The sequence below is a fragment of the Biomphalaria glabrata genome, chromosome 9 (genome assembly GCF_947242115.1).
Source record: "Biomphalaria glabrata chromosome 9, xgBioGlab47.1, whole genome shotgun sequence".
NCBI classification, from domain to species: domain Eukaryota; kingdom Metazoa; phylum Mollusca; class Gastropoda; family Planorbidae; genus Biomphalaria; species Biomphalaria glabrata.
The window spans coordinates 1,857,783-1,878,281 of NC_074719.1; the positions used below are offsets into that span (position 1 = coordinate 1,857,783).

A 20,499-nucleotide genomic window follows, 5' to 3' on the forward strand; every position below is an offset into this window, starting at 1 on the left:
GATGGAGCGCAAGCATCTTTGGTGGAAGCGCTCAAGAGGTCTTAGTTGATTTACATACGTCATCCATAAAGGTCGAAAAGAGACAAGATGAGTGCCTCTTCCTAATTGGCCACACAGGGAAAACTCAGGTTTTCAAAAAATGTTTCATCTTCAAATTAAATTTGGTCTATTAACTTGAATACACGTACGTGGGAATTCCGGCATGTGTTGTGTAGAGTGTTGATTTAAACAAATAAACCTTCATAATTAGCTGAACTATTTGTTCATAGTTTCTATGCTAGTGGCGAGTAGAAGTTAGCGACTGGCTGGTGCCTATGCAGTGTGAATGATGCAAGATCAGCGGCACTGAAGTAAGCTGTCTTGGGTACGCCAGGCGAGCCCAGGATACCAGGGTGTAAAGACGTGTTTTTGAAGTGAGCTAGATTTTGTCCAAAATACCATTTCATATTATTACAGTCTACTACAGTTAGTTCATTTCATCTCAAGTTCAAATGTGTCTCTATTGCACTAAAAGTTGTATTTAGTCTGTTCACAAAGAAGTAACTCAATTTATTTCAAGTTTTACAAGCTAAGATATGCTACGCCTACAGCGGTTTAGTTGTCTGCCAGCAGTTTGGTGCTACAAGTCAACGACCGTCAGCAGCACTGCTGCAATTGGTGGCAATAAACCTGCGCATGTTTTAGTGAGATTTGATTTTTGATTTGAGGCACATCGGCACAATTTAGGCCATGTCGTGCCTGCAGTCCCTTAAGGATCCCTCTCTCTCTAAACAACAAGGGCCAGATTGTATACAGTCATATCATTAAAATCAAGGTCTATTCACAGTTAAAATAGTAAAGGTAGTAAAAATTTAAATATTTGGTAAAAATCTAATGTAAATAGTGCATGTTCACAAATTCATAAATCAGATCTTCGTAGATAGCCCCACTTCCCGGATACAGTGTTTTAGTGAGACACCTTTTCAATAGACAGCATCGATATTTTATCACCAATCTTCTACACCCAATCTCTAACTAGATCCAGCACTCCAGCCTAAACTGCTGTCTTTTATAGTCTGGATCTACATCACCAGACTAGAATCTTCGACAGGCTGAGTACATTTATACATGGGCGTAACCAGGATTTGTTTTCCGTGTGTGACGTGGGGGGGGGGGTGCCGTTTCTGTATCACAAATGTGGTTTTACAGGGTGGGGTCGCTAGCCCCACGCCGAATCCTCCTCCTTTCTCACCCGGGCTTGGGACCGGCAGATGGCGGAGATAGCAAGTAAGCTAGTAGTAAGTCTCAGTGATTGGGGGGGGGTATAGGGGCGATGTAATTTTTTTTCTTTTTCCTTTGCATTAATTAATTAATTATAAACCAACTTGACACGCTCTCGTACAAGAAGCAATCAGCTTCATAATGGGGGATATTTTTAAAACCTTTTTTTTTGTTACTACTTTTTTTTTGTATAACACCACAAGAGCACAGTGAAGTCACGCTCATCACAACGCTAAAGCAAGTTAGCGTCTAGCGACAGGATAGAAGTAATAGAAGAAAAAAAAAAGAAATTTGGCAAAAGTGAGATAGAGAGAAAGACAGAGGGAAGAATGCGGTAAGAATTGTAGAGAAGGAGGGACAGAAAGAGAAGGAGGGAGGGAAAGAGAAGGAGGGACAGAAAGAGGAACAGAAAGAGAAGAAGGGACAGAAAGAGAAGGAGGGACAGACAGGGAAGAAGGGACAAAAAGATAAGAAGGGACAAAAAGATAAGGAGGGACAGAAAGAGAAAGAGGAACAGAAAGAGAAGAAGGGACAGAAAGAGAAGGAGGGACATAAAGAGAAGGAGGGACAGAAAGAGAAGGAGGGACATAAAGAGAAAGAGGGACAGAAAGAGAAGGAGGGACAGAAAGAGAAAGAGGGACAGAAAGAGAAGGAGGGGCAGAAAGGGAAGGAGGGAGGGAAAGAGAAGGAGGGACAGAAAGAGGAACAGAAAGAGAAGAAGGGACAGAAAGAGAAGGAGGGACAGAAAGGGAAGAAGGGACAAAAAGATAAGAAGGGACAAAAAGATAAGGAGGGACAGAAAGAGAAAGAGGAACAGAAAGAGAAGAAGGGACAGAAAGAGAAGGAGGGACATAAAGAGAAGGAGGGACAGAAAGAGAAGGAGGGACATAAAGAGAAAGAGGGACAGAAAGAGAAGGAGGGACAGAAAGAGAAAGAGGGACAGAAAGAGAAAGAGGGACAGAAAGAGAAGGAGGGGCAGAAAGGGAAGGAGGGAGGGAAAGAGAAGGAGGGACAGAAAGAGAAGAAGGGACATAAAGATAAGGAGGGACAGAAAGAGAAAGAGGAACAGAAAGAGAAGAAGGGACAGAAAGAGAAGGAGGGACAGAAAGAGAAGGAGGGACACAAAGAGAAAGAGGGACAGAAAGAGAAGGAGGGGCAGAAAGAGAAAGAGGAACAGAAAGGGTAGAAAAATGGTAGGAACCCCGCCAAACAATGTCCTTAAAGTTCTGAGAGTCATATTCCAAGCTTAGCTAGTAGAGTCTGGCACGAGATCAAAGACAGAGAGGGGCGCCTGGAATGTTGAATGCCAAAGGTCACTTCAACTCAAGGTCAAAAGAAAAGTGCCTGCAACAACAGAAACAAAAAAATGTGTGATGGGCCCTGAAACGTGGTTGAAAATAATCTCCCCTTGTCAGAGCTGAACACACACACGCCCCAATGTTGAGAGGTCGTGTAAATGTTACGCCCTTGCGATATTAACTTCACGATGCAACGTGCAGAGGCGGAGAATAGAGGTGTCACCGTGTTTCACAAGAATAGAGGCGTCGCCATCTTTCACAAGAATAGAGGCGTCACCGTGTTTCACAAGAATAGAGGCGTCACCGTGTTTCACAAGAATAGAGGGGACACCCATGTTTCACAAGAATAGAGCGGACACCATGTTTCACAAAAATAGAGCGGACACCATGTTTCACAAAAATAGAGCGGACACCATGTTTCACAAGAACATAGCGGACACCATGTTTCACAAAAATAGAGCGGACACCATGTATCACAAGAACAGAGTAGCCGTATCGATTGATAAAATCCATGGTTATAGTTTCATATGATGTACGCTAGTTGTTTGTTTTTTTTTCAACAAAAAAAAAAAAAAGATTTTCTCAAATGATTCATTGTTCAAGTGCAAAGACTTGCTACTAGCGAGATAAATAGAACTTGGGTTGTTTAGTATCGACGTATTAGCAGGAGGGAGAGGGTTAAATAGCTCTCAAAACACTGAGTTCCAGACAGCGCGTTTGTGACAAGAAAATACGAGCTAATTTTTCGTTTCTTTTGGAATACAACCAGACTTCCAAAGTAGGAGACTTGTGTTTGAATCCCACAAGGCGTAGCATATATTTTTTTTTGCTCACGGGGGGCAACACTGGTTTGTATCATCACTGGGGGGGGGGAACACTGGTTTTATGCTCACCGGGGGGGGGGGCAACAATGGTTTTTAATTTACAGGGGGCAACACTAGCTTGATTACAACAAAGAGAAACAAGTCGTGTTTTGTTTTTTTTCACAAAGGGGCAACTTTAGGCTTGCCTACAAACAAGCAGCTCAGCTAGCGTACGAAAAGACAACAAGAGGGAGTGGAACCATTAACTTACTTACAAAGGGGCAAAACTTTTTGACTCTTTCACAATGGGGCAGCACAAAGCAGCTTAGAAAATGATTTAAGTAGATAGCAGGCTCATACTCAGCGGCCTGATCCTGTACCAATGGCGAACAACATCTGTCGCAGCCCAGGTATCACTCAAAACACGTGACCGCCATTGTGCGAGGTGATAAACGGTTAACTCCCCTTGCCAGGTGGACCTGAAGAAGATGGTAACACTCTGATGGTGAGGGCAACATTCCATCACAGCCTCGGTGTTGTTCAGCCCATCACCACATCGGCATTTCAGTTTCATTTTGACGCTGGAGGGGTGGGGGCCACGGCGGAGGTGCCCGTGAGCTATTTATATCCATAGCAAAAAAAAAAGAAAATCGATGCGTCCCTCAAGGTCGTCCGCAACACCTACGCCATCTATCGGTACATTGTGGAACACAGCGGGGAGGGGGGAGACACGGGCGAGGATAAAAAAAAAAAAAAACACCAACACAAGCGATCGACATTGTTGTGGAAGCAGCACGTGAGAGGGTTCAAAGTTCACCAGGCGGTTCCAAAACCTTGACACGCTGAGTCTCCATAGGAATTGACAAGGAGAAGAAAAAAAAAATCGCAAAAAAAGTTTCGCTTGAAAAACAAGGTTACAAAGTTTTTGTGGAAACTCAAAATCGGTCTACGAAGGGGTCCACCCAGGCAGGTAAAAAAAAAAGGCAGGTTTCAATATTTTCAGCATGAATATCATACTCTAAGACTATTAACGACCCCAATCCTATCTCCGCCAGTACAACGATAAGAGAAGTGTACGGAATGAAACTGTTGTCAATACTATTGTAATGTTAGGCCCAATTATGACATAAAACCACAGAATATGGAAATTTATTAATGGTATTATTTTTTCTAAAAAATTACAATGACTAATGTTATTGAATAGTTGTTAAAATTGTGTATTTTTTTAATAAATAAAAAAAAATAAAAACAAAACTGCTTGCATAGTTAATTTAGAAAATTAAATGTTCCACTTTCAGAAAAAAAGCCGTTACAACAGAACTCGAAAGATCTAAAATATCATCATGTCAAATTTTCAATTTTTTTCTAGTTTTCGCGATCTAGACGCGACGGACGGACAGACCACACAAAACTAATAACGGCTTCATTTCTTCAGGATAAAGTGCAATGTTCAATTGTGTATTTCTTGTCTCACACCTGGCAATATGTATCCATCGGAGGACTGTTTTGTGTTTTGCTGTTGTTATTCAGCTTTGTTAGTGCTGCCATGAGTCGTTTCATATAGAAGGAATCAAAGTTTTCCAAGCCTTTGGAGGATTGTTTCTGCGCCCGCTAGGAAAACAAGTTTGACTGTGCAGGGTAGCAGCTAGTTCTAGCGCTTCCCTTTCTGCTCTGTGGCTGTCAGAGCTCCAGTTATAATAATAATAATAATTTTATTTATAAAGCGCTGTTAACAAACAAAATGTAGGCTCAAGGCGCTGTAACAACATTACAAACAAAAACACGAGAGCTAAAATGACAGTTAATCTAAAAAAAGTTTTAAACAGATAGGTCTTAATGTTCTTCTTAAAAGTGGTGTTGTCTGTCTGAGATCAATGGGGAGTGAGTTCCAAACCTTTGGTCCGTGAACTGAAAAAGCACGCAGACCGCAGCTTTTGAGGAAGAAACGTGGCACTACTAAAAGCGTTGAGTCCATTGAGCGCAGGGCTCTCTGGGGGACATATGGAGTAATCAGTTCGCTAAGGTACAGGGGCATCTCATTGTTATATATATGCAATGTATGTTTCTAGTTTTGTTCTCCATCGGGCTATTCGTTGAGTATTTCAGCTCCTCCATTTGTGGTGGCTTAATGAGATGGCCGATGCGTGTGCAACTCTGACCTACTAAGGAGTTTGAGCGTTTACTTTTTCCTTGAGCTCTGTTGGAGTGTAGCCAGATTTTTTTGGTTATATTGTGAATACAATTTTTAACTCATAAATTTGCGCATGATTTTTTCACTTCATCACTCCTTTGGGTTCCTCATGGAACATAGGGCCTCGGCAAAAACACGCCACTCTCCACGGTCTCTTGCTAGCTTTTTGATGGTGTCCCAGCTCTTCCCGGTCTTCTCTGCTTCTTCAAGTACACTGCGTCGCCATGTTCTTTTTGGTCTTCCTCTGCGTCTTGTTCCCTGGGGGTTCCACTCTAAGGCCTGCCTAGCTCTGTTGCTGGTATCTTTTCACTCAAAGAAATTATCTGGCATTTCAGAAAGACAGGGGGCAATAGAAGGGAACCGCTAAGGTTTGATTCCCACTGTAGGATTAGGCTAGCATGGAAATACAAAACAAAGCTTATCTTAGGGGAAGAACATCGAAATCTCTGCAATATATCTCAATTGTGCAGGCATAAGCTCCTTTTTTTATATAATTTATAATTAATTTACCAATAATTATTTTTAAAATTGGTTTAACTTTTTGATTGATTAATGTTTTGCTAGGACACAACAAACGATTGCGTAAAAGTTTCAACTTGATCCGAGATTGGGTGTCGGAGAAATAACGTGTACAATCTTTTGGCCAGACAGACACACAGACAGACATAGTGAGTTGAAATACGCTTTGCAGAAAAGTCCGTTCAGAAACACACGAGGTTGAAATACCGGTTGATAGTTTAAAAAAAAACAAAAACAAGAAGTAGCCTTATAAAAGTGTGGACTCACCCTTGAGATTGGACATACGCCTGGACAGGATGCTGAGCCGGACAGTCAGCCATCCATTTTTATCAGCTGGGACATTGACCATGATGACGTGAACCTCCTGGCCGGAAGTGGAGGTACTGTTGCTCTCGCACGTACTGCCAGGCTTCAGACTCCTGAAGCTCGACGTCACGTAGCGAGACTGGAAGTTGTCGACAATCTCGCATTTTGCGAAATCAAAAGGTTCTGGAGAGGACAAACAAGATAAGCGTGAACAGGTTTTCAAATAAAACTTCATAAGCAAGGTTTAACACAATATTAGCACTCATTGCCAAAAAAACATGGTTTAACACATTAGCACTCATTAGCAAAGACATGGTTTAACACAATATTAGCACTCTTTACAAAAAAACATGGTTCAACACATTAGCACTCATTAGCAAACACATGGTTTAACACAATATTAGCACTCATTACCAAAACACATGGTTTAACACATTAGCACTCATTAGCAAACACATGGTTTAACACAATATTAGCACTCATTAGCAAAAAAAACATGGTTTAACACATTAGCACTCATTAGCAAACACATGGTTTAACACAATATTAGCACTCATTAGCAAAAAAAACATGGTTTAACACATTAGCACTCATTAGCAAACACATGGTTTAACACAATATAAGCACTCATTACCAAAAAAACATGGTTTAACACATTAGCACTCATTAGCAAACACATGGTTTAACACATTAGCACTCATTAGCAAACACATGGTTTAACACAATATTAGCACACTACCAAAAAAAACATGGTTTAACACATTAGCACTCATTAGAAAACACATGGTTTAACACAATATTAGCACTCATTACCAAAAAAACATGGTTTAACACATTAGCACTCATTAACAAACACATGGTAACGCAATATTAGCACGTATTACAAGCATATGGTTTGACACAATATTAGCCCTCATTAGCAAGCACAAGGTTTAACACAATATTAACGCTTTTTTTAGCAGGCACATTGTTTAACACAAAATTAGCACTCGTTAGCAAGTACATGGTTTAACACACAATATAACCATAACACCCACTCTTCCAAAAAAACACGAAAACGTCTGGAACCAAGACCAAAAAAAAAAAAAAGCACAAAATCAAGCGCCTATTAAGTCAGCGTGGCTTCATTAACCTTTTAAAAACAAGATTACAAAGACAGTTTGTGTGGAAACACAAACTCAAAATCGGCCCCCCGAAGTGGTCCACCCAGGCAGGCTTCAATATTTTCAGAAAGAACATCCAAATGAAATTATATCAAAGACAAATGAGAGATAAGAATAGATAAAGAAGGTTGACAGATCTTGTGTAGTGCCCCAACGGTACAGCAGATCAAAGGATAGGTGCAAGTGAATGCAAAGTTAGATGTGAACCTTGCCTAACTAGTTCCCCTTTCAGACGTTGTGGTCTATAGGGCAGATGATGTAAAGTTCATCTGTTTATGTGGCCTACGGTTAAGGGGGTGTCATGTAGCCAGCACAACGACCAACCGCCTTTACTCTTCCCCAACTAATATCAGGTACCCATTGGAGCTGGGTGGACTCAGAGGCGCCTAAGGATTCCGAAGTTGAAAATCCCAGTCTTCACCAGGATTCGAACCCGGGACCCCCGGTTCGGAAGCCAAGCGCTTTACCGCTCAGCTACCGCGCCTCTCCTGGCCTAACTGAAATCTTATAATAGATGTAATTGTTTTGAAAAGGCTCAATCTCTTATCAAATGCTCAAAAAAAAAAAAGAATGCATTTCCGCAATAAAATTTTTTTTCACGAAAATGACATTTACAAGATTACTATTCGTTTTAACTTAGGTTTAACTTATAATGCATACTAATTAGCTTTTTCTCTTTAAAAAAACTGCTTGCATAACTGATTTTAAAAATTAGATTTTTTCGCTTTCCGAAAAAAAAAAGTAGCCGTTGCATCAGAACTTTGAATGTTCTAAAATATTGTGATGTCGGATTTTCAATATCTTTTCTAGTTTACGAGATCTAAACGGGACAGACGGACAGACGAAAAGACATTTCGCACAAAACTAATAGCGTCTTTTCCCCTTTCGGGGACCGCTAAAAAAAAGTGAACTCATTCACAAGTTAAAAATCAGCCAACATTTCGCAATAATCAGAATCCAGATAGTTCTAGGTGTATTTCAATATCATGTTTTTTTGGTATAGAAAAACTGGAAGAACGAAGAGAATTCTTGGTCGATTGTGTTTGGTTCCACGACAATTCGTTCACTGACATTTCGTTCACCGACAAATCGTTCACCAGACATTTCGTTCACCAGACATTTCGTTCACCCGACCTATCGCTCACCGACAACTTGCTCACAGACAACTTGTTCACCGATTACTTGTTCACCGATAACTTGTCCACCGGCAGTTGGTTCACAGACAAATCATTCACTGGATTGTAATATATTGTTAATATTATATATTCTAGTTGCGTGTTTAATTTGTTTACATTAAAACTTTTGTAGCTATTATCCCCCCCCCCCCCAAAAAAAAAATTTTAATTGCTAGAGATCGGGCCTAATCTGAGTTTTTTTGTTAATTTTGTTATTTGTTTATTCTTTGTTAATGTAGTCTAGCAAGCAATTATTTTTTTATTTTTATTTGGAACTACAATTACAGCAACTACAGTTCCAACATGTCATAAGACCGGTTTCAGTCGCTCTCAATTTGATTCGTGCCCGTGGTTTAAATCCTTGCCAATTTTCCATGTTTCTGGACGACATTGGACACGAATTTGATTGTGTTCTCTACTACACAGAAGTCCGCTGGCTCGCATGTCATAAAGTATTGAAGAAAATTGTATCGTTTCTGAACATGAAAGGTGAACCTGTTGAACATTTTCAAACTGACGAATGGGTTCGGGGTTTGGCATTAGTAGTTGATCTCACTGGTCACCCGTAAGACTTGAATTGGAAACTTCAAAGTGAAGGCAAAATTGTGACAACTGCGAGTAATCATGAGAAGTGATTTCAAGCAAAATTAGGACTGTGGATATGTAGAGAAAAATCTTGTTCACTTCTCAACATGTCAGGAACTAAAAAGATTAAATACGGCTGCAACATTTGATATATATGTCTTACACCTGGAATCGTTAGTAGAAGCTTTCAATGACCGTTTTCTTGAATGCGTTTCATACGAGAAAGAATTTTTGAATGTGCAACTAGAGTTGATAGAATAGCAGAGTGTTTGTTGAAATCGAAGTACATAGAATTGGCTGTGCCAAACTTTTACAGTTATTTACCCTGAACGGTACGTTTAATAGCGGAAATTTGCAGCCAGAATTCTAGCTATGTTTGCAAGCAATAATCTCTGTGAGCAGTTCTTTTCCATAATGAAATCTACAAAGGCACCTCCCCGTCCAAGATTATCTGATCAAAATTTGTCATCAGTGATGAGAGCGTCAGTGGCGAACAAACTTCAACATGACATTATATCCCAGAAGGAATGTCAAGCATCAGGACAAAGAAAATAATGCGTAATCATTTTCAATTACGAAATAGTACTACACATTTAGCTAAGAGACAGATACACCATACATTATTGTATTCTATTGTATTATTTGTAATTTACATAAAACTAGTAGGCTGTTTTGCAACTGATTTTTTGGCTGCGGCCCCTCAGGTCATGGTAGGTTTTTTATGTGGCCCATACACCTTAATGAATTTGACATTCCAGATCCGTACCATATGATGTGCACGCTGCACATTTGAATGATTACATTATTTAAATAATTACATTATTTAGTTATTTTTCTAGTGTATGAAACTGTTTTAAGCTTTTGACAATCTCAACTTCTCCAATTCCCTCCCTTAGTCCTATGTCATTCTCCCTCGCTGTCCGATAATCAATACCCAAACCAAGCGCTTGAGTTTGAAAGTAAAAAAAAAAAATACAACAACATGAAATGATCTACTTTCAACTCAATTAACCCAGTTTCTCCAAACCACTCAACGCTTCAAGGCCACGGACTCGGTTGAGCCGGCACTGGCGTCAGTTATGTAAATAAAGAGATAAAAAAAAAAAAACTCGGGTCTTTCAGGGGACGCTATGATGGAGGAACGCAATACGTAGCTTTGTTTTGTTGGCGCTGGTTCATTGGGTTGCTGTTTTTGTTTGAACGGCCAACGGTCAGGTGATAGGGTGTTTTTTTTTCTGTGTGTTTGTGTGCGGATGTGTGTGTGTGTGGGTTCGCAGGTGTGTGTGTCACTTAACCTATCACGCAGTTACGCACCTAATTAGAAAAAAGGGGAGGGTATATTATGTACTTTACGATTGAGTGTATTGAAGTTTAAATTCTCGAAGACTTAGCTTTACTAGGTACCAGACATTGTATTGACCGCACAATACCTTCGTAAACTGTAAAATAAAAAAAATAATTATTAAAAAAGTAAAGTTCCCCTTTCAGACTTTGTGGTCTATAGGGCAGATGATGTAGCGGTCATCTGTTTCTGTGGCCAATAGTTAACAAGAGTGGCATCAAGGCCAGCAAAACGACCAACCGCCTTTACTTTTTTCCCCACTAATGTCAGGTACCCATTAGAGCTGGGTGGACTCAGATCCCGAAATTAAAAATCCCAGACTTCATCAGGATTCGAACCCGGGATCCCCGGTTCGGAAGCCAAACGCTCTACCGCTCAGCCACCTCGCCTCCTCTCGTATACTGTAGCCCAAGGGAAAAAAAATGAACGCCTTGTGTGATACAGAGTCTTTCATGCAGGGATAGGTCCCAGGAGGAAGAACAGACAGACAAGGAAAGAAATGGGTGGACAACTTTAAAGACTGGACGAACTGACCGTGGAAGATACTCTAATCATGGGAAGCGACAGAGCGTAATGGAGAGAGACGGTTGACAGATCATGTGTGTTGCCCCCAACAGGGAGGGGATGTAATACATGCATGTAGATGTCTCAACATCAACCGTATATTTGTTCTGCTTTTAACTCTTTCTCTCTGTAATTATTTTTTCCACGTTTTGAAGGAATTCTTCATTTTGCTCATGACTATTTCACTACCCCTGTTATGATTGGGCTTCAATAGCTTTGTTGTTTGTTATCGGAAAATGTTGTATTTGGTATAGAACTAATTGGAAATGCATGCTCTTTATTTTTATAATTCAAAGTCAAGTTTTTACAAATTAAACATTAATTTAATTTAATGAGGTCAAAATCAACGATGGTATCGTCGATTAGGAGAGAAAGAATTAATTTAATCTGTGAGGTACGTGTGCAAAGTGATCCAAGAAGTCGGAGAGAGAAAAACGCGAGGGAGTGTGTTGATCAAAGCTTCGTAAAAAAATGGACTGTAGTGTAATTACAAACTCCGTCCGGAAAAGTCGACAGCACTTGTCGGGCTTCCAAAATACAACCACTACAGTTCATTTGAGCGACGAGACTTTGGTTGATGTGGTGAACTGCTCACGAGAGTGTCGTGGAGCCAGCACAACGACCTTCCCTTTCGCTCCACTGCACATTCAATCCGGTTTTTACAAAAAAAAAGTAGGTCAGAAAAGAGTTATAAATGAATCGTAACTATCTTATCAACTAAGTCGTCCCTTCCTACCAGAAGATAATTACGTCCTACGCGTATCCGTGTGTCAATGCAGTCATGCATGTCAATTTCAGACTTAGAACTCATTGGTTTTTCTGTCTGATTCAGGCAAAGCTTTCATTTGAACAACTGACCAGTTGTGTAAATAAACAAGTACACTGACCAGTTGTGTAAATAAACAAGTACACTGACCAGTTGTGTAAATAAACAAGTACACTGATCAGTTGTGTAAATAAAACAAGTACACTGACCAGTTGTGTAAATAAACACGTACACTGACCAGTTGTGTAAATAAACAAGTACACTGACCAGTTGTGTAACTAAAACAAGTACACTGACCAGTTGTGTAAATAAACAAGTACACTGACCAGTTGTGTAAATAAACAAGTACACTGACCAGTTGTGTAAATAAACAAGTACACTGACCAGTTGTGTAAATAAACAAGTACACTGACCAGTTGTGTAAATAAACAAGAACACTGAGCAGTTGTGTAAATAAACAAGTACACTGACCAGTTGTGTAAATAAACAAGTACACTGACCAGTTGTGTAAATAAACAAGTACACTGACCAGTTGTGTAAATAAACAAGTACACTGACCAGTTGTGTAAATAAACAAGTACACTGACCAGCTGTGTAAATAAACAAGTACACCGACCAGTTGTGTAAATAAACAAGTACACTGGTCAGTTATGTAAATATAAAAAATAAACTGACCAGTTGTATAAATTAACCAATACAATGACTGCCAAAAAGGAATATTCCAAAGAATTATTTTTAAGAAATCGAGAATTATGGTAGTTTCTGGAAAGAGACATATCCGTGGTTCATCGTTAGTCACCTATTCAGGCCTCACGGAACACTAAGTTCCCGCGGAACACAGTTTGGGAAACACTGGTCTCTAAAGTCTACTTCCATTTATTTCTAGTAATACTTCAGTATATCAGGGCGTATTTCCGGTGACACGGTGCGTAGAGCCCTCATCTACGTCTTTTTATTTTCATCCAGTGTTTCCCAAACTGTGTTCCGCGGAACCCTTGAGTTCCGCGAGGCCTACGTAGGTGTTCCACGGACTACTGGAATGATTAACTAGTAGGCCACCACGTACATTAATCTCTCTTTAAAAAAAAAAAGCAAAGTCTGCTCCGCTAAATACTCAGAATGTGCGAAGTCTGTTATGGAAAAAAAAGGTTTGGGAACCGCCGCTTTCATAGCTCCGAGGAATTGAGTCAAAGCCCAAAATGAAGCCGTGTTAAATAAACCTAGATCTAGCTCGAAAAAATAAAAACAAAAACAACTTGCTTAAAGTACACCCTTATGTTTACGTGTGTGAGTGCGTGAGGTCGAGTGGGTGGAAGACAGTCGAATGAATTCTTTCAAGTAGATTAATGGCGTGCGCAGAACTTTGTGGGGACAGTATTTAGAGTAGGTCTTAATATCTTAAGTCGGCTAAGGTTCAGTGCACTTCCCCCGCTGTCAATGGGGCGTGACACCAAACAGGTCGCCGGCAAGGCTGGTGGGGGGGGGGGAGAGTCTCTTTCATCCTTCTCCGGCGCCCTAATGGTCTGAATGTTGAAATAGGTGAACCAGGATTAACAGGCGGTTTTGTGGTTCGACTGAAGCACACACACAGACACACACAGTCTCACCTAAATAGTGGCTTACTAAACGTCATGGTGACTGCTAAGAACCCACGCAAAGGTAATGTCAGTCCTCTACAGTCTTAGCTTGTACAAAACATGACTTATTCAATCTTAGCTCTACAGTACAACATTCCATTTGTACAAAACATGGCATATTCAATCTTAGCTCTACAGTACAACATTCCATTTGTACAAAACATGGCATATTCAATCTTAGCTCTACAGTACAACATTCCATTTGAACAAAACATGGCATATTCAATCCTTGCTCTACAGTACAACATTCCATTTGTACAAAACATGGCATATTCAATGTTAGCTCTACAGTACAACATTCCATTTGAACAAAACATGGCATATACAATCTTAGCTCTACAGTACAACATTCCATTTGAACAAAACATGGCATATTCAATCTTAGCTCTACAGTACAACATTCCATTTGTACAAAACATGGCATATTCAATCTTAGCTCTATAGTACAACATTCCATTTGAACAAAACATGGCATATTCAATCCTTGCTCTACAGTACAACATTCCATTTGTACAAAACATGGCATATTCAATCTTAGCTCTACAGTACAACATTCCATTTGTACAAAACATGGCATATACAATCCTTGCTCTACAGTACAACATTCCATTTGTACAAAACATGGCATATTCAATCTTAGCTCTACAGTACAACATTCCATTTGTACAAAACATGGCATATACAATCCTTGCTCTACAGTACAACATTCCATTTGTACAAAACATGGCATATTCAATCTTAGCTCTACAGTACAACATTCCATTTGAACAAAACATGGCATATTCAATCTTAGCTCTATAGTACAACATTCCATTTGTACAAAACATGGCATATACAATCCTTGCTCTACAGTACAACATTCCATTTGTACAAAACATGGCATATACAATGTTAGCTCTACAGTACAACATTCCATTTGTACAAAACATGGCATATTCAATCTTAGCTCTACAGTACAACATTCCATTTGTACAAAACATGGCATATTCAATCTTAGCTCTACAGTACAACATTCCATTTGTACAAAACATGGCATATTCAATCTTAGCTCTATAGTACAACATTCCATTTGAACAAAACATGGCATATTCAATCCTTGCTCTACAGTACAACATTCCATTTGTACAAAACATGGCATATTCAATCTTAGCTCTACAGTACAACATTCCATTTGTACAAAACATGGCATATTCAATCTTAGCTCTACAGTACAACATTCCATTTGAACAAAACATGGCATATTCAATCCTTGCTCTACAGTACAACATTCCATTTGTACAAAACATGGCATTAGAGCCATTAGAGAATGGAATGGGCTGCCTGAATCAATCAGGACAACCAACGACTATGCAGAGTTTAAGTCACTGATTACCATGCATGACTACATTAACACATGAAATGCCTAGGACGTAATTATCTTGTTTTTTGAAGCTACGTCTATAATATATAAGATAAGATACTCAGCATTAGAATATTCTATTTGGACAAAACAGGACACAGACCCTCAACTTCGCATAGCAGCCACAAAGGTACAAATCTAACTCTGATATGAACCGGGCCCCTAATACAGAACATTTCAACCAATAATAGCTATAGGGACCTAGTTATAACTATAAAGATATTGCTCCTACGCAATGATAAAGAAAAAAAAAAGTTAAAAATCAAATATAAAAAACAACAAGTAAGGCGTCCTAATGTTCTTGTCCAGTTTCCAAGTCGCGACTTTTTTTTTTTTCTCATCAAGAGAAATGACAATGGCCGAAGACGCTAAAAATAGAACAGGAGATGTGCAAGCCATGATAGCTCGCGCCTACTACTTCCGTTGAGTGCGCGCGTGTGTTAAGTGGGGCTAACACAAGAGATAGCCAGCCCGCCTTTAGACTGCAGCTCTTTAGTACACTAGTCCCCTGCGCTTTGGGTCAAAGACAGTGACCTTCTTCTAATCAGCCACTACTACACCAGTGGTTCCCAAACTGTGTGCCGCGGAACCCTAGTGTTGGCTTGAATAGGTGTTCCACAAACTACTATACTAATTAACTAGTAGGCCACCACTTGAAGTAAATCTCTCTTAAAAAAATAAGCAAAGTGTTCCGCTAAATACTCAGCATTTTCCAAGTGTTCCGTTATGGGAAAAGTTTGGAAAACAATGGATTACAAGATAGTTGTAAAGGCTTGCACAAAGTGAAACTCAAACCAAGCCATTTTCAATCGAACCTTCGATGAAGTTGGAGGCATGTTAGACTGAACACTATATATTATTATAGAGAAACAAAATGCGGATGCTCAATAGTTGATGATTACATGTTAATCAGGGACTTAAATTCTGCCCAAGTCACTGGTTTTCCAGACTGACTAAGGCAACCCATTCCATGCTCTAATAGCACTAGGGAAGAAGGAGTTTGTCCTAACGCATGTAATGCAGCGCGGTGTACTTTTTGTGCCTTTCAGAGTATTTTATTATATTTAGTTTTTGTATTTGAAGATTATGGTTCAGTGTTTTATGAATAATTGCTGCTTTCTTTTTGAGTCTTGTCCCCTGAAGGAAACACACACACACACACACACACACACACACACACACGACCAGCGCTTTATGAATCAGGCTTCTACGTACTTTTTGTTCCAGTGACGGCGAGTGACCTCGAAAAACCCTGACTGAAAGTTGGATAGAAAAACTTTCTTGACTTTTGACCCCCCGGTGTAACAGCACTACTACGCCATTCTCCGTTCCCTCAGCAGGGCCCATTGTCCATCCTGCCATCTTTGACTCTCGGTCTACTGATCTTCTCCATGTTCGGTCTTCCAGCCTTTTCCCCTTCCCACGAGGGTTCCAGTCCAGGGCCGGTTTGACGATGCTTTCTGTTGTTTCTCACTATGCATGCCCAATCCAAACCCCACTTCCGTTTTCGTCGGTTCTGGCGTTGACAAAGAGGAGTCGACCACTTCGTCCAGATCTGATCTAAATTCATCTTCGACCAGCGGGCAACTTGTATTTGACCCTTACTTTAGATTTGGAATCCAACCAACTTGACAAGTTCAACCATTGCAACTGGGAATCTAGCGTCCCTTCCAACCATATCAACTTTTTTGTTTTGTTCCAACAGGGGCTCAACCAGCACATCTGGTCACATCGGGGGGGATGGCTTCGTTACAAGGTAAATGTCATGAGAAACGGAGTCGAGGGCGAGAGAGTGCAGGCGCCAAGTTTACTCCCCGAAAGGTCAGAAGCAATATTCATAATGACAACTTTCACCGTGTGTACCCTGGACCCCCCCCTACACCCCCCTTCTCCCCTCCCCCCCCCCCAAAAAAATATTTGATACGCGCACTAAGACCACGTACTGTCGCCATGTTATCAAAGTAAGACGCGCCCCGTCAAGCCACAGATCTCCAACTGTCTGTCTTCTCTCGTTCACAAGGTTCGTTACCATGAAGAGGGACAGGGGGGGGGGGGGTTCCGAGATGGGCGGTGCTTACAGCGCTGGGTATTTTTAACTAGACTTGAGTATTTTTGGGACCTGTCGTGCATGTTATTTGTTCTATTGTTATGTGTATTTCTGTGACGTGTACTGTACATATATGAAGACAACTGTTGAGTTTGTATAGAGGACAATAAACAATTTAAATACGTTGTTCTTAGATTTCATTTTTAAACAGTAAAACACGAAACTTTAATATTGTAAAGAATTTAAAAATAAAACCTTATGTAAATGGTGTCAGATATGAAAGTAAAATGAATTAGTCATTTTTCAAACCAATAACAATATTTATTTTAAAAAAACAAGGCTAGTGATTCTTAGAGTATTAAAAATACCAATCTTCACAAGGTCGACACCTCATTTATTCATATTCTCAAACACCTATTTATATTCAGAAATAAGACGATATGAAAAAAATATATAACTAGTAATGCTGTATGGGCGTAATATAGTAATGTCCGTCGCCAAAAACACATGGGATATATGTTCACCATGGCACCACTTTGTGCAGACCTTATAATAATTGATTACGTTTCTATAAGGGCAAGTGCGATGAAAGTAATAAATAAGACAATTATTTTGTTGAACAGTTTATACAGATCTAGATTTAAAAGGAAAAACGTGTGTGTTGCGACCATATGCAGCTGTGGAGTGTGTGTTACTGATGTAACCAAGAGTAAAACTATGCAGGATAATTTGTTGCCACTAGCTCAACACATGCTGATGCAATCACGAGGAAGTATGTCGTAGTTCAGGTGTTAAATAGGAAAGTGAAAGTTGAACTTCCAGAAGACAAGCGAAAGACGTTTGACAGGAGGACGTGTGACAGAAAGACGTGAGACAGAAAGACGTGAGAAAGAAAGAATTGTGACAGAAAGAAGTGTGACAGAAAGACGCGTGACAGAATGACGCGTGACAGAAATAGGTGAGACAGAAATACGTGAGACAGAAAGACGTGTGACAGAAAGACGTGTGACGGAAAGACGTGTGACAGAAAGACGTGAGACAGAACAGAAAGACGTGTGTGACAGAAAGACGTGTGTGACAGAAAGACGTGTGACAGAAAGACGTGTGACAGAAAGACGTGAGACAGAACAGAAAGACGTGTGTGACAGAAAGACGTGTGTGACAGAAAGACGTGTGTGACAGAAAGACGTGTGTGACAGAAAGACGTGTGTGACAGAAAGACGTGTGACAGAAAGACGTGTGACAGAAAGACGTGTGTGACAGAAAGACGTGTGTGACATAAATACGTGTGACAGAAAGACGTGTGTGACATAAATACGTGTGACAGAAAGACGTGTGTGACATAAATACGTGTGACAGAAAGACGTGTGTGACAGAAAGACGTGTGTGACAGAAAGACGTGTTGTTTTATGTGCGTTGTCATTTGTTCACATGATCAATATTTGATGCTGAACGGTTGTATATTCTGTTAATAAAAGTTACAGTTTGGCTTATACAGAAGTTTGGTCGAGTTTTATTCTAGTTCGGCATTAAGAAACCTTTAGGAGGCGCGGCGGCCGAGTGGCAAAGCTCTTGGCTTCCGAACCGGATGGTCCCAGGTTCGAATCCTGGTGAAGACTGCGATTTTTTTTATTTCGGGATCCTCAGGGCGCCTCTGTGTTCATCCAACTCTAATGGGCACCTTGACATTAGTCGGGGAAAAATATGCGAGGGTGGTCGTTGTGCTGGCCACATGACCACCTCCTTAACCGCGGGCTACATCAACAGATGGCCTTTACATCCTCTGCCCCAATGATCGCAAGGTCTGAAACGGAAACTGAACTCTCTAGAAATCCCAACCACCTAAAATGGTTTCGACGGACTAGCTGTTCGGAGCCAAAGCTCTACGACCGGACATCGACACCAACGCTGGACATCTACGTGGACAACGCTGGACTTAACTAGATCGACCAGCCAAGAGGAAACACTAAAAGATCTGGCCAACACACACCAAAAAAAAAACACTAGGGTGCGGGATAGGAGCGTCCTCCTCCCGTTTCCAGCACTCAGATACTGGAGCGCATCACGGCAGCCATATTGGCCTCCCCGGTCCTTTGTGCGGAACATTAAACATGGCTGCAGCTTGTCAAGAGGAGGTAATTAGCATGTGTTTCTACGTCTTCTGGACTAGTCTCCCTTGCGCACGTGCCAAGAAAGGAAATTTAGGGGGGGGGGGGGGGGAAGGAGGGTGGGGTGGGGGGGGGGGGGAAGGAGGGTGGGGTGGGGGTGGAAGCAAGGGAAGAACGCCAGAAAACTGCGTTCAAGAAAATGGTTAAAGAAAAACAGAATCGTCGGAATTAGAGCCGAGTTCTAGGATAGATCAATATCGAGCAGCTAGACTGTAGCCAATAGTGAGACGTGTGCAAAGATGTCCTGTTTCCTAATGATTAGACGTGTGCAAAAATGTCCTGTTTCCTAAAGGTATCATTGTAATCAACGAATGGTACCGTTTGATCGTCTGAGAGCTGAGCCGAAGGCTCTTCGAGCTCTAAGTTTGAAAAAATGCATGTCAGAGCGCCAAACAGTAAAAAAAAAAAAAACCTGCGCGAACCGCTGTTCTGTCTGGAAGATACCCAAGTCAATGCCTATATAAAGCATTGCTATTTCCGACATAACTGGCCTCTGGACGCATGGGCTGGACATGGCCAAAGGGCCGAGTTTACCGTTAGCATCCGCCATCTTCCTATGTTATACCAAGCTAACCATGGGGGAACTCGCCATTAATGTAACGGTCCCTTTAGACATGCATGTTTTCACTCTTCAGATCGAGGCTCAGTCCACACACAGCACTTCCAAGCAGATGTTATGCACTTGACGACAAATATAGTTTAGTTTAGAGAGTAAGCAATCTATCGTGTGCAGCATGCTAGTGCATGGTGTGTGTTCGCTTTGAAAACAAAAAAATAAATGACGGCAATGTATTCAGACTCCCAGCTCCCTAAAATGAAACACATTTTCTAAATTGAAATTGTCCAGTTCACTTTCAGACCAGTCATGTGGATCTACACAGTTTGTAGTGATGTTTTGACTTCAATATTTTGTAGTGATGTTTTGACTTCCATATTTTGTAGTGATGTTATGACTTCTAAATTTTGTATTGATGTTTTGACTTCAATATTTTGTAGTGATGTTATGACTTCTAAATTTTGTAGTGATGTTTTGACTTCAATTTTTTTTTTTTAGTGATGTTTGGATTGTGAACAGATGTTTTTCAGGGCCAGAGAACACTGCGTCACGGCAAGATCTGGTCCGCGGGCCGTAAGTTGTTTTTCATCAATGAATTACGAGCCGTATTAGTAAGGTTCACATTCATCTTCAAGTGTGTACATTTCCTCTTCAAGTGTGTACATATCAACCAGTTCGTACAAGTTGACACAGATACTCACTAAAGGATCGAACGGTGGA

The 20,499-nt window shown here is 40.6% G+C and overlaps 1 protein-coding gene across 1 annotated transcript in view; it reads right to left on the reverse strand.

Moving 5' to 3' along the window:
- LOC106058042 (transforming growth factor beta receptor type 3-like) overlaps window positions 1-20,499 on the reverse strand; it is a 161,537-nt gene that overhangs the window by 95,960 nt on the left and 45,078 nt on the right. The window contains exon 3 of the mRNA XM_056040473.1: window positions 6,339-6,560. Within this exon, the coding sequence (XP_055896448.1) occupies window positions 6,339-6,560 (222 nt within the window). The remainder of the gene's footprint in view (window positions 1-6,338; window positions 6,561-20,499) is intronic.